Source organism: Serinus canaria, chromosome 25, assembly GCF_022539315.1.
Source record: "Serinus canaria isolate serCan28SL12 chromosome 25, serCan2020, whole genome shotgun sequence".
Lineage (NCBI taxonomy): Eukaryota > Metazoa > Chordata > Aves > Passeriformes > Fringillidae > Serinus > Serinus canaria.
The window spans coordinates 2070093-2084884 of record NC_066338.1 but is presented as its reverse complement, the minus strand read 5'-3'; the positions used below and the strand labels follow the sequence as shown (position 1 = coordinate 2084884).

At 53.9% G+C, this 14792-nt stretch overlaps 1 protein-coding gene across 1 annotated transcript; it reads right to left on the bottom strand.

Moving 5' to 3' along the window:
• Positions 1–8315: 8315 nt before the first annotated feature.
• LOC127060434 (uncharacterized) lies at positions 8316–14302 on the bottom strand. Its single transcript, XM_050983669.1, has 2 exons — positions 14154–14302; positions 8316–11547 (listed from the first exon to the last, which is right to left on the bottom strand). The coding sequence occupies exon 2, from the start codon at positions 11416–11418 to the stop codon at positions 8632–8634; it is 2787 nt and encodes a 928-aa protein (XP_050839626.1). The 5' UTR covers positions 11419–11547; positions 14154–14302; the 3' UTR covers positions 8316–8631.
• Between the last annotated feature and the right edge of the window lie 490 nt (positions 14303–14792).

Genomic DNA, 14792 nt, shown 5'->3' with positions numbered 1-14792 from the left:
GGTAGCATCATGCGGCACAGACCCGGTGCCTGCCGCTGAAGACGGGATAGACCTGGCGACCGCTGCGGAAGTCAGGGTAGACCTGGTTTACGCCACGTAAGACAGGGTAGACCTGGTGTCTGCCGCGGAAGGGGTAGGCCAGGTGTACGCCGCGGAAGACGGCGTAGACCTGGTGTCCACCGCGGAAGTCAGGGCAGACCTTTTGTCCGCCGCGGAAGATGGGGTAGGCCTGGTGTCCGCTGCAGAAGACGGGGTAGACACGTTGTCGCACGCATCATAAGGCGTAGACCCCGTGTCCGCCGCGGAAGACGGTGTAGACCCGGTGTTCACCGCTGAATACGGGTTAGACGTGGTGTCCGCCGCGGATGACGGGGTAGACCCGGTGTGCGCCACGGAAGACGGGATAGACCCGGTTTACGCCGTGGAAGACTGGGTAGACCCCGTGTCTGCTGCAGAAGTCAGGGTAGACCCTGTTTATGCCGCGGAAGACGGGGTAGACCCGGTGTCACCCGGGTCAAACGGCGTAGATCCGATGTCCTCGGCGGAGAATGGGTAAGACCCGGTGTCCGCCGTGGCAAAGGGCATAGACCAGTTTTCCGCCACAGAAGACAGGGTAGACCCCGTGTCCGCCACGGAATATTGGGTAGACCCGGTATCCGCCGCGGAAGTCGGGGTAGACCCGGTTTACGCCGCGTAAGACGGGATAGACCCGGTGTCCGCCGTGGAAGAAGGGGTAGGGCTGGTGTCTGCCGCGGAAGATGGGCTGGACCCGCTGTCGGACGCGTCATACAGTGTAGACCCAGTGTCCTCCGCGGAAGACGGTGTAGACCTGGTGTCCGCCGCCGAAGACAGGGTAGACCCGGTCTACGCCACGGAACGGAGTAGACCCGGTGACCGCCGAGGAAGACTGGGTAGACCCGGTGTCTGCCGCTGCAAATGGCTCAGACCCGGTTTCCGCTGCAGAAGATGGCGTAGACCCGATGTCCGCTGCGGCAAACAGCGTACACCAGTTGTCCACTGCCCAAGACGGCGTAGACTCGGTGTCCGCTGCAGAAGATGGGGTAGACCTGGTATCCGCCGTAGAAGACAGGGTAGACCTAGTTTATGCTGAGGAAGATGGGGTAGGCCTGTTGTCCGCCACGGAAAACGGAGCAGACCTGATGTACGCCGCGGAAGACGGGGTAGACCCGGTGTCCGCCGCGGAATACGGATTAGACCTGGTTTCCACCGCGGATGTCGGTGTAGACCCGGTTTACGCCGCGGAAGACCGGGTAGACCCGGTTTACGCCGTGGAAGTCGGGATAGACTAGTTTTCGCCGCGGAAGATGGTGTAGACCTGTTGTCCGCCGTGGAAGAGGGGGTAGACCCATTGTCCGGCGCCGCAAAAGGCGTAGACCCACTTTTCGCCGCAGAAGACGGGGTAGACCTGGTGTCCGCCGTGGAAGAAGAGGTAGGGCTGGTGTCCGCCGCGGAAGATGGGGTCGACCCGGTGTCCGCCGCAGAAGATGGTGTAGACCTGGTGTCCGCCGCGGAAGTCGGGTTGGACCCGGTTTACGCCGCAGAAGACGGGGTAGACACGGTTTACGCCGCGGAAGACCTGGTAGGCCCTGTTTATGGCACGGAAGACGGGGCAGACCCGGTGTCTGCCGCGGAAGACTGTGTAGACCTGATGTCCACCGCGGAAGACAGGGTAGACCCGGACTACGCCGCGGAAGACGGCGTAGACCTGGTGTCCGCCGCAAAAAACGGGGTAGACCTGTTGTCCGCCGCGGACTACAGGGTAGACCTTTTGTCTGCCGCACAAGACGGGGTAGACCTGTTTTCCGCTGCGGTGGCCGGAGTAAACCTGATGTCTGCCGTGGAAGACGGGGTAGAACTGGTGTCCACCGCCTAAGATGTGGTAGACCCGGTGTCCGCAGCGGAAGACGGGGTGGACACGTCGGTAGCATCATGCGGCGCAGACCCGGTGCCTGCCGCTGAAGACGGGGTAGACCTGGTGTCCGCCGCGGTGGCCGGGGTAAACCTGGTGTCCGCCACGAAGACGGGGTAGACCTGCTGCCTCCGCGGACAGGGGCAGCCTGGTGTACGCCGCGGAAGACGGCGTAGGGCTGTGTCGACCGCCTAAGATGTGGTAGACCCGGTGTCCGCAGCGGAAGACAGGGTGGACACGTTGTCGGTAGCATCATGCGGCACGACCCGGTGCCTGCCGCTGAAGACGGGATAGACCTGGCGACCGCTGCGGAAGTCAGGGTAGACCTGGTTTACGCCACGTAAGACAGGGTAGACCTGGTGTCTGCCGCGGAAGAGGTAGGCCAGGTGTACGCCGCGGAAGACGGCGTAGACCTGGTGTCCACCGCGGAGGACGGTGTAGACCTGGTTGTCCACGCGCGGAAGTCAGTGCAGACCTTTTGTCCGCCGCGGAAGATGGGGTAGGCCTGGTGTCCGCTGCAGAAGGTCGGGGTAGACCGTTGTCGCACGCATCATAAGGCGTAGACCCGTGTCCGCCGCAGAAGACGGTGTAGACCCGGTGTTCACCGCTGAATACGGGGTAGACGTGGTGTCCGCCGCGGATGACAGGGTAGACCCGGTGTGCGCCGCGGAAGACGGGGTAGACCCGGTTTACGCCGTGGAAGACTGGGTAGACCCCGTGTCTGCTGCAGAAGTCGGGGTAGACCCTGTTTATGCCGCGGAAGACGGGGTAGACCCGGTGTCACCCGGGTCAAACAGCGTAGATCCGATGTCCTCGGCGGAGAATGGGTAAGACCCGGTGTCCGCCGTGGCAAAGGGCATAGACCCGTTTTCCGCCACAGAAGATGGGGTAGACCCCGTGTCCGCCACGGAATATGGGGTAGACCCGGTATCCGCCGCGGAAGTCGGGGTAGACCCGTTTACGCCGCGTAAGACGGGATAGACCCGGTGTCCGCCGTGGAAGAAGGGGTAGCGGTGTCCGCGGCGTGGCTGTGTCTGCCGCGGAAGATGGGCTGGACCCGCTGTCGGACGCGTCATACAGTGTAGACCCAGTGTCCTCCGCGGAAGACGGTGTAGACCTGGTGTCTGCTGCCGAAGACAGGGTAGACCCGGTCTATGCCGCTGAACGGAGTAGACCCGGTGACCGCCGAGGAAGACTGGGTAGACCCGGTGTCTGCCGCTGCAAATGGCTTAGACCCGGTTTCCGCCGCAGAAGATGGCGTAGACCCGATGTCCACTGCGGCAAACAGCGTACACCAGTTGTCCACTGCCCAAGACGGCGTAGACTCGATGTCCACTGCAGAAGACGAGGTAGACCTGGTCCATCCGCCGGGTAGAATTGTCGCCACAGGGTAGACCTAGTGTATCGCTGAGGCAAGATGGGTAGGCCTGTTGTCCGCCACGGAAGACGAAGCAGACCTGTGTACGCCGCGGAAGACGGGGTAGACCCGGTGTCCGCCGCGGAAGATGGGTAGACCTGTTTGCCACGCGGCAGTCGGTGTAGACACGGTTTCCGCCGCGGAAGACCGGGTAGACCCGTTGTCCGCCGTAGAAGTCGGGATAGACCTAGTTTGCGCCGCGGAAGATGAGTGTAGACCTGTTGTCCGCCGTGGAGGAGGGGGTAGACCCTTGTCCGCCGCCGCAAAAGGCGTAGACCCACTTTCCGCCGCGGAAGACGGGGTAGACCTGGTGTCCGCCGTGGAAGAAGAGGTAGGGCTGGTGTCCGCCGCGGAAGATGGGGTCGACCCGGTGTCCGCCGCAGAAGATGGTGTAGACCTGGTGTCCGCCGCGGAAGTCGGGTTGGACCCGGTTTACGCCGCAGAAGACGGGGTAGACACGGTTTACGCCGCGGAAGACGGTGTAGACCTGGTGTCTGCCGCACAAGACGGGGTAGACCTGTTTTCCGCTGCGGTGGCCGGAGTAAACCTGATGTCTGCCGTGGAAGACGGGGTAGAACTGGTGTCCACCGCCTAAGATGTGGTAGACCCGGTGTCCGCAGCGGAAGACGGGGTGGACACGTCGGTAGCATCATGCGGCGCAGACCCAGTGTCCACCGCGGAAGACGGGATAGACCTGGCGACCGCCGCGGAAGTCGGGGTAGACCTGGTTTACGCCACGTAAGACAGGGTAGACCTGGTGTCCGCCGCGGAAGGGGTAGGCCTGGTGTACGCCGCGGAAGACGGCGTAGACCTGGTGTCCACCGCAGAAGAGGGGTAAGACCTGGTGTCTGCCGAGGAAGACGGGGTAGATTCGGTGTCCGCTACGGAAGATGGGGTAGACCTGATGTCTGCCGTAGAAGACAGTGTAGACCTAGTTTACGCCGCGGAAGACGGGGTAGACCAGGTGTTCCTGCCGCGGAAGCAGGCGTAGACCCGGTGTCCGCCGCAGAAGATGAGGTAGGCTTGGTGTCCGCCGCAGAAGAAGGGGTAGACCTGGTGTCCGCCGCGGAAGACGGTTGAGACCCGTTGTCTGCCGCATCATGCGGCGTAGATCCGTTGTCCGCTGCGGAAGACAGTGTAGACCTTTTGTCCGCCGCCGAAGACGGGGTAGACCGGGTTTACGCCATGGAGGTCGGGGTAGACCTAGTTTAAGTCGCGGAAGACGGGGCAGACCCGGTGTCCGCCGCAGAAGACGGTGTAGACCCGGTGTTCACCGCTGAATACGGGGTAGACGTGGTGTCCGCCGCGGATGACAAGGTAGACCCGGTGACCGCTGCGGAAGACGGGGTAGACCCGGTTTACACCGCGGAAGACTGGGTAGACCCTGTGTCTGCTGCAGAAGTCGGGGTAGACCCTGTTTATGCCGCGGAAGACGGGGTAGACCCGGTGTCACCTGGGTCAAACAGCGTAGATCCGATGTCCTCGGCGGAGAACGGGTAAGACCCGGTGTCCGCCGTGGCAAAGGGCATAGACCCGTTTTCCGCCACAGAAGATGGGGTAGACCCCGTGTCTGCCGCGGAATATGGGGTAGACCCGGTATCCGCCGCGGAAGTCGGGGTAGACCCAGTTTATGCCGCGTAAGACAGGATAGACCCGGTGTCCGCCGTGGAAGAAGGGGTAGGGCTGGTGTCCGCCGTGGAAGACGGGGTAGAACCGGTGTCTGCCGCGGAAGACGTGGTAAACCCTGTGTCTGCCGCGGAAGACGGTGTAGACCTGGTGTCTGCTGCCGAAGACAGGGTAGACCCGGTCTATGCCGCTGAACGGGGTAGACCCGGTGACCGCCGAGGAAGACTGGGTAGACCCGGTGTCCGTCGCCGCAAATGGCTTAGACCCGGTTTCCGCCGCAGAAGACGGCGTAGACCCGATGTCCACCGCGGCAAACAGCGTACACCAGTTGTCCACTGCCCAAGACGGCGTAGACTCAATGTCCACTGCAGAAGACGAGGTAGACCTGTTGTCCACCGCGGACTATGGGGTAGAAATTGTGTCTGCCACACAAGACGGGTTAGACCCGGTATCCGCCGTGGCAAATGGAGTAGACCAGTTTTCCGCCGCAGAAGACAAGTTAGACCCTGTGTCCGTCGCAGAAGACAGGGTAGACCCGGTGTCCGCCGTAGAAGATGGGGTAGACACGTTGTGGGACGCGTCAAACGGCGTAGACACGGTGTCCGCCGCGGAAAACGGTGTAGACACGTTGTCCGCCGCAGAAGTCGGGGTAGACCTGGTTTGCGCCGCGTAAGACAAGGTAGACCCGTTGTCCGCCGTGGAGGACGGGGCGGACCCGTAGTCTGCCGCTGCAAACGGCGTTGACCCAATGTCCGCCGCGGAAGACGGGGTAGACCCGGCGTCCACCGCTGAAGACGAGGTAGACCCGGTGTCCGCCGCAGAAGAAGGGGTAGGCCTGGTGTCCGCTGCAGAAGACGATGTAGATCCCGTGTCCGCCTTGAATACGGGGTAGACCCGGTTTACGCCGCGTAAGACGGGGTAGACCCGGTGTCCGCCGTGGAAGAAGGGGTAGGGCTGGTGTCCGCCGTGGAAGACGGGGTAGACCAGGTTTACGCTGCGGAAGACGAGGTAGACACGGTTTACGCCGCGGAAGACGAGGTAGACCCTGTTTATGCCACGGAAGATGGGGCAGACCCGGTGTCCGCTGCGGAAGACAGGGTAGACCCGTTGTCGGACGCGTCATACGGCGTAGACCCGGTGTGCGCCGCGGAAGATGGTGTAGACCCGGTGTCCACCGCGGAAGACAGGGTAGACCCGGTATACGCCGCGGAAGACGGCGTAGACCTGGTGTTTGCCGTGGAAGACGAGGTAAACCTGTTGTCCGCCACGGACTACGGGGTAGACATTGTGTCTGCCGCAGAAGACGAGGTAGACCTGGTGACTGCCGCGGAAGACTGGGTAGACCCGATGTCCACCGCCGCAGACGGCTTAGACCCGGTTTCCACCATGGAAGACAGGGCAGACCCATTGTCCGCCGCCGCAAATCGCGTAGACCTGGTGTCCGCCGGGCGGCTGGAGTAGACCTGGTGTCCTCTGTGAAAGACGGGGTAGACCTGGTGTCCGCCGCGGAAGACGGGGCAGATCTGATGTCTGCCGCAGAAGTCAGGTTCGACCTGGTTTACGCCACGGAAGATGGGGTAGACCCGGTGTCCGCCGGGTCAAACGGCGTAGACCCAGTATCCTCCGTGGAGAACGGGGTAGACCTGGTGTCCGCCGCGGCAAACGGCGTAGATCAGTTGTCCACCGCAGAAGGCGGGGTAGACAGAGTGTTTGCCGCGGAAGATGGGGTAGACCCGGTGACCGCCGTGGAAGACTGGGTAGACCCGGTGTCTGCCGCCGCAAATGCCTTAGACCCGGTGTCCGCCACGGAAGACGGGGCAGACCCGTTGTCCGCCGCCGCAAATCGCATAGATCCGGTGTCCGCCGTAGAAGACGGCGTAGACCCGATGTCCACCGCGGCAAACAGCGTACACCAGTTGTCCACCGCACAAGACGGCGTAGACTCGGTGTCCACTGCGGAAGACGAGGTAGACCTGTTGTCCGCCGTGGACTACGGGGTAGACATTGTGTCTGCCGCACAAGACGGGGTAGACCTGGTGTCCGCCGCGGTGGCCGGGGTAAACCTGATGTCTGTGGCGGAAGACGGGGTAGACCTGGTTTCCGTTGCAGGACAAGGGGTAGAACTGGTGTCCACCGCGGCGGCAGGGGTCGACCTGGTGTGCTCCGCGAATGACGGGGTAGACCTGGTGTCCGCCCCAGAAGGCGGGGTAAATCTGGTGTCCTCCGTGGACGACGGGGTAGACCTGGTGTCCGCCGAGGAAGACGAGATAGACCTGGTGTCTGCCGCCGAAGACGGGGTAGACCTGGTGTCTGACGAAGAAGACGGGGTAGACCTGTTGTCTGCCGTGGTGGCCGGGAAAGACCTGGTGTCCGCCGCAGACGACTGGGTAGACCTGGTGTCCACTGCGGACTGCGGGGTAGACATGGTGTTTGCCGCACAAGACGGGGTAGACCTGGTGTCCGCCGCGGTGGCCGGGGTAAACCTGGTGTCCGCCGCAGAAGACGGGGTAGACCTGCTGCCCTCCACGGACGACGGGGCAGACCCGGTGTCCGCCATGGAAGAAGGGGTAGGGCTGCTGTCGACCGCCTAAGATGTGGTAGACCCGGTGTCCGCAGCAGAAGACGGGGTGGACACGTTGTCGGTAGCATCATGCGGCGCAGACCCTGTGTCCGTCGCGGAAGACGGCATAGACCTGGTGACCGCCGCGGAAGTCGGGGTAGACCTGGTTTACGCCACGTAAGACAGGGTAGACCTGGTGTCCGCCGCGGAAAGGGTAGGCCTGGTGTACGCCGCGGAAGACGGCGTAGACCTGGTGTCCACCGCGGAAGATGGTGTAGACCTGGTGTCCACCGCGGAAGTCAGGGCAGACCTGTTTCCGCTGCGGAAGACGGCGTAGACCCAGTGTCCGCCGCAGAAGATGAGGTAGGCTTGGTGTCCGCCGCTGAAGAGGAGGTAGACCCGGTGTCCGCCGCGGAAGACGGTTGAGACCCGTTGTCTGCCGCATCATGCGGCATAGATGCGTTGTCCACCGCGGAAGACGGTGTAGACCTTTTGTCCGCTGCCGAAGACGGGGTAGACCGGGTTTACGCCATGGAGGTCGGGGTAGACCTAGTTTAAGTCGCGGAAGATGGGGCAGACCCGGTGTCCGCCGCAGAAGACGGGGTGTTGCCCGATCCGAAGAAAACACAAAACAACCGGAGTTGTTTTATGCGGTGCTTTATTAGGGCCCGGAAGCCTGAGGACTTTCGTCCAAAGTCAGAGCCCCATCTTGCGACAAAATTTACAGAGTTTATATACTTTTCTTAACATGATTGCTTCGTCTGATCTATGTGCATCGCTAAGCATCTTTAGAGGTATACTGAGATTTATTAGGTACATCATGACATTTGTTACTTAGCCAAAAGGTACATTCCATAGATAATGTTAGGTACATTCCCTAGATAATATTTTCTCTCGATCTACCATGCACTAAAGTTCACTTAGAGTTTACCGGGCCTACTGCGGCCTTAGCATAACTACTGCTACTCATGCTAACTATCATATTGTTTCACTAATCTAGACATCTATCTATTAACTAGAATACATTTTTCAATAATTTTCGAACTTCTGCAACAAGTCCCCCCTTTTGAGCATTCTTCAGATCTTCTGCAAGGATGCTCAACCTTCAGCTTCAGTTCTTCTAGCTTCAGTTCTTCTAGGAAGGGCCACCTCTTCGTATTTGGGCGGGGGAACTCCAAATCCGTGGTTTCTTCCTATTGCTTTCACCAATCTTCGGGTTCGTCTTGTTTCTTTGGTTATTATTCCTAGAACACATCTATATGCTATCCAAGCAACTATTAGTACAATTATAAACAGCAACACATATTGCAACATTGACGATACCCAACCAGAAACCTGAAGCCCCATTGAATCTAACAAGGCTCCTATCCAATTGTGCTGGGCCTCCTTTTCGATTTCTTTTGTTCCAGATTCGACTATTTCTAGTTGAGAGATGTCTTTTTCTACTTCTACCGTTACATTTGGGATATGGATGCAGCAGTGATCAATTCTTTTATTTAAATACCCACAAACTCCATGTTCTTTCAATAGCAGCATGTCTAGAGCCATTCTATTTTGGAGTGTCATACGAGAAGTAGCCTGCAATTGTAGGTTCAAATCTTTGAATCCTCTCCTAGTTGCTAATGCCAATCTCTCTGTTTGTCCCAGTAACTTAAACAACATTTCTCTGTTTCTATATGTGGCTACTGGTGCAAATAATGATTCTAGTGCCCATCCAAATTTCACTCCGCTGTCTGGTTCATGCCATTGGTCTTCATCTCCTAACAAATTCAAATCATCAATTTCTCTCTTTTTCCTAGTCCCTGATGCTTTTAACTTAGACTGTTTCCACAAAGGGCATAACGTTGGCACCCCTAAAGTTACTTGTGTCACTGGTCCGTCCAAAGGGAGATGAGTAGTCCATTGTCCATGTCCCATTACCCATACTAAATTTCCCGGACTTCTGAGTGTAGTCGTCCTACAGGAGACCCTTCCATAAAATCCGTTCATAAGGGGTTTGCCGGGTATTGTGTGATTGTATTTCCTACATTCACATCCCCATTTCAAAAGGACCCTTACTGGCACTAGGCTAATTTGGTCCCCTGGAGTATCGCATGTATAAACTTCTGTACAATTCCAGTTTTCTTTCGCTATCACCTTCTCCCTAGTAGAGGTATTTATCTCTGATACTTCTGCATGTGATTGGTTTTTACTTCCTGTCCACTGTACACACCAATCAACAGGCCCGATATAACTATAGTGTTCCAGTAAACTTGGACCCCATATAGCTTCCCAGTGGTCCCATAAGGGTTGTTCTTGTGTCATATTTTGACACCGTATTTCTCGAGATAATTGTTTTTTCTTAATTTGTTGTTCTTGTTTCTCAAAACACCAACCATAATTTCCTAATCCTCCATACAGTCCAGGTTTTGGTTCGTATCTGCCTCCTTTTTCCCGACAATCCCAGATTGACGAATATTTCCACAAAGGGGAATAACCTTCCTTAATTTCTACTACCTCCTTCTCTACGTTTTCTACCTGACACATGACCGTAATGTTTTCTTGTATTGTTGGGGGCATTGGGACCGGAACCACTCCCCATTGGATAGGCTCTCCAGCGGCCTGGGGGAGTGGCAGGCATGCCGTAATTTGTGAGACATTTTGTACTGTACCAAAATCTCTGATCAGTCCCACTATCAGGTTCTCTTGTTTTTGCTCATTTTGAGTGGTAATATTAATTTCTCTTACTCTTCTCGGTTTCCCTCGAGTTAGTGAGACTATCGTTCTTGAATGTCCCCACCAGGAGTCTTTGCTAATCCAGCACCAATAATATCCCTCGTCCTCCGGCTGTACGTCCCTAATTATAAGGACTATAGTTTGATCTGATCGTTTCTCCTTGCGATATTTTCCTTCTTTGTCCCGAATATTGTTTCCCCCAAACCACCATCCATATTCGATAAACTGTACATCTTTCTCTACCTTACAGACTAAGATAACTGCCATGCCTTGCACTGCTCGAAAAATTCCATGTGTTGCCTTGATCCTTTCCCCCAAATGTGCCCTAGCTATTGATGATCGAATGCCATAGTCTGCATCTATTCCACATGTAACTAGACACAGATACCGCCCTTCGTCTATGCCTTGTTTAGGATCTGAGATATTTAGCCACCCAATTCCTTTGTCCCATAATTTCCACCAACTCACTCCCTGGTCAATTCGTTCCCACATTTGTTGTTGTTCTTTCCACCACTTAACTTTCACTTCTTGTTTGCATGCCTCTGTTAGAGTGAATGGGCAATTAAGCTTTAACGGGGGACCGTCCCACATGTCTTGAATAGCGGATGTTGGCCTGACTGACACTGATTCCTGAGAAATAGTTCCTTCCCGTAATCTCCAAGATACCACCCTCAATTTAATTTTCTTATAGTCAAAACTACGTCTAATTTGCACTATACACATATAAACCTCCATATCTTCTCCAGTTACTTGCTTCAATTGTAGTGTGGTATTCCCTTTTTGTGCATCCCTATCCCAAATAGTAGTAAAACTTGCCTTGGGGTACCCAGCTCCTTGTTTCCAGAATACTCGTAAATCTCGGGCTTCAGCTTTCTGGTCATTGGCAATAGCACAGGTCAAATTCACATCCATCCCTTCCATGATTCCAACAACAGGTTCTGAAACAGTGACAACCACAAAACCTTGAGTAGGTATCAATTTCATCATCACCAGTAACAGAATGATTAAGAATGCGGCTTTGCGCGAAATATCATTCGCGTCGGGGAGACCATCTGAGTCTCCCATTGTGTTGGAATTTTCTTGACTCGAGTGTAGTGGATCCAGGTGTCGATTCCCGCCACCTTTATTGCTGTGTAGGTCGTCAGGATCACTTGGTAGGGGCCATCCCATGTTTCCTTCAGTGGATCCGTGAACCAATTTTTCACATACACTCGGTCACCAGGTTGGATGTCATGGACTGGATTCTCCAGTGGTAGGGGTCGGTTCCACTGCAGGGCTCCCCGTAGGCTGTTGAGAGTTCTGTTTAGTGACATTACATAATTAAATATCACTTGGTCCCCTTGTACATGTAGATCTCCCTTTAGTACGGTAGCATGATAAGGTTTCCCATATAGAATCTCATAAGGACTTACCCCCAACCTCTCCCTGGGCTTTATCCTGATTCGCAACAAAGCTAACGGTAATGCTTGCGGCCATTGCATTTTAGCTTCCTGGCAAATTTTCTTGATTTGCCCTTTCAGTGTTTGATTCATTCTTTCAACCTGACCACTTGATTGAGGTCGCCAAGGTGTATGCAAGTCCCAAGATATGTCCAACATCCTAGCTACTGTTTGCACAATCCCAGCTATAAAATGTGGACCTCTATCCGACGACAACCCTAGAGGTACCCCGAACCTGGGAATGATTTCTTTAAGCAGTGTCCTAACCACTTCCTTAGCCTGATTTGTCCTACAGGGGTAAGCTTCTGGCCATCCTGAAAAGGTACAGACATACACTATCATGTACTTGAAATTTTGTGCTTTTGGTAACTCAGAAAAATCTACTTGCCAATAGTCTCCCGGTTCCGGTCCTACCTGCAGTTTCCCTAGTTGAATTTGTTTCCTGACAATCTGGGTTATTTTTCAAACAGACTGGGCACATTGCATTCACCCGTTTTGCAAGTGTTAACATCTGGTTTGAAACTATTTCTCTCCTTAAGAATTTTACGAGCATCTCTGCACCCCAATGGCATTTGTTATGTTCTGTTTCCAAGATGACTTTCATTATTTTTGCTGGTACCACGACCTGTCCCGTTGTTGTTACATACCATCCAGTCATGTTCTTTTGTGCATTCAATAACATTGCCAACTTCTCATCGTCTATTGAATATTTAGGTGCCTGGTTTAGGTAGGGATTTACTGGGCTTACCTTGACTGGTATCAATGCCATCTGAGTCCATACCTCTCGAGCCACCTTTCGAGCTGTCACATCAGCCAAATCATTTCCTTGGTAAATTTTTCCTTCCTCCTTTCGATGTCCTCTCACATGCATTACCGCAACCTTTTTCGGTCTGTGTACTGCTTCCAGCAAAGCTAAGATTTCTTCTTTGTACTTGATAGATGTTCCCTGTGAACTGAGTAGTCCTCTCTCCTTCCACAATGCCCCATGTACATGGATTACCCCGAAGGCATATTTAGAGTCAGTCCAAATATTTACTTTTGTTCCAGTACTGAGGACTAGGGCTCGTGTAAGCCCAATTATTTCTGCCCTCTGGGCTGAGGTACCAGGAGGTAAAGCTTTTGCCTCTACAATCGTATGAACAGTTACCACGGCATACCCTGCATACCTGGTACCATTTTCCACGTAACTTGATCCGTCCGTGAACAGTTCCCAGTCTGGATCTTCCATCGGTGTGTCTTTAAGATCTATCCGACTAGCGTATACCTGCTCGATGACCTCCACACAATCATGCGCCAATTCTCCCTCCTCCTGTTCACTGCGGAGAAATTCTGCTGGATTAATATGATTAGTTATTTTCAATTCTACATCATCCTGCTCTCTCAATATTGCTTGGTACTGCAGCATTCGGCTAGATGATAACCAGTGACCCCCCTTTTGTTCCAAAACAGCCAGTACCATATGGGGTACAAATACCTCCATTTTCTTGCCCATCGTCAATTTTCTGGCTTCTTGAATGAGGATCACCGTGGCCGTAACTGCCCGCAAGCATGACGGCCAACCAGCACTGACAGTGTCCAGCTGCTTCGAGAAGTATCCCACCGGGCGTTTCCATGACCCAATCCGTTGGGTTAGTACTCCCAGAGCCAGCTTTTGTCTTTCATTTACATACAACTGAAAGTCCTTGCTCAAATCCGGGAGCCCTAAAGCCGGGGCCTCCTTCAGGGCTTGTTTTAAGTTTTGGAAAGCATTCTTCCTTGACCTGTCCCAGTTCAGCTGTGGTTCCTTCAGGGCCTCATACAATGGTTTCGCTAGTAACCCGAAATTTGGAATCCACAATCGACACCATCCTACCATCCCCAAGAAAGATCTTAATTCTTGGTGACTTCTCGGGAGCGGGATGGCACAAATGGCCTCCACTCGGTTGATTCCCAACCGTCTCTGACCCTGAATGATTTCACAACCCAGGTAAATCACACTTTCCTTTATCAGCTGTGCTTTTTCTTTTGATACTCGATATCCAGCCTGGCCCAGCATATTCAGCAATGCTATGGTGAGTTTTAAACACAGTTCTTTCTCTTCTGTGGCTAGAAAGATATCATCGACATACTGTAAAATCACGTATGAGAACGGCGAGTCTCTTACCTCAGTCATCTTCCATTCTTCCAATTCTTTTGCCAACTGATTCCCAAATATCGTCGGACTGTTCTTGTAGCCTTGGGGTAATCTCGTCCAGGTGAGTTGCTTCTTGCGACCGGTGTCTGGGCTTTCCCATTCGAAGGCGAAATATTTCCTACTTTGCAATGCCAGGGGAATGCAGAAGAATGCATCCTTCAAATCAATTACAGTAAACCATTTAAACTTTTCAGACACAGATGTTAACAAAGTATATGGATTTGCAACCACTGGGTGAATATCCTTAACAATGTTATTAATTGCCCGTAAATCCTGTACCAATCTATACTTACCATTAGGTTTCTTTACGGGAAAAATGGGGGTGTTGTATTCTGATTCACATTCTTCCAGTATTCCTTGTGTTAGAAATTGTGCTATGAGAGGAGCAACCCCTTCTTTGGCTTCAAGTTTAATAGGATACTGTTTTATCCTTACAGGTTGTACCCCTTCTTTTAACTCTACTATTACTGGTTGAGCAGCTTTAGACTTCCCCGGGACTCCCGTTTCCCATACCCATGGTACCACAGCCTGTTCTACCTCCTCAGGGATAGGGGTGGGTTCAACTTCTCTAATCACGAATAATTTGGCTATTTCTTCTTCAGGAACTTCTACTTTAACTCTTCCATCTTCAAACAGAATTTTCATGTTCAAAAGAGATAGCAAATCCCTCCCAAATAGTGACTTAGGGCAATTGGGCATATATAAAAATTGATGATCTAATTCCTTCCCCCCAAATCTCAAATTTAATGGCTGTAGGAACGGCCTTTCTTCCAACTGGCCCATTGCTCCTACTACTTGTACTGTAGTGTCACTGATTGGTCCCAATCGTTTATTTAAAACCGAATAAGTAGCCCCAGTATCTACAGTAAATTCCTGCTCTTTCCCTTCGATCTCTAACCTAACCTTCAAATCCTGTTCTAGTCAGCTCTGAT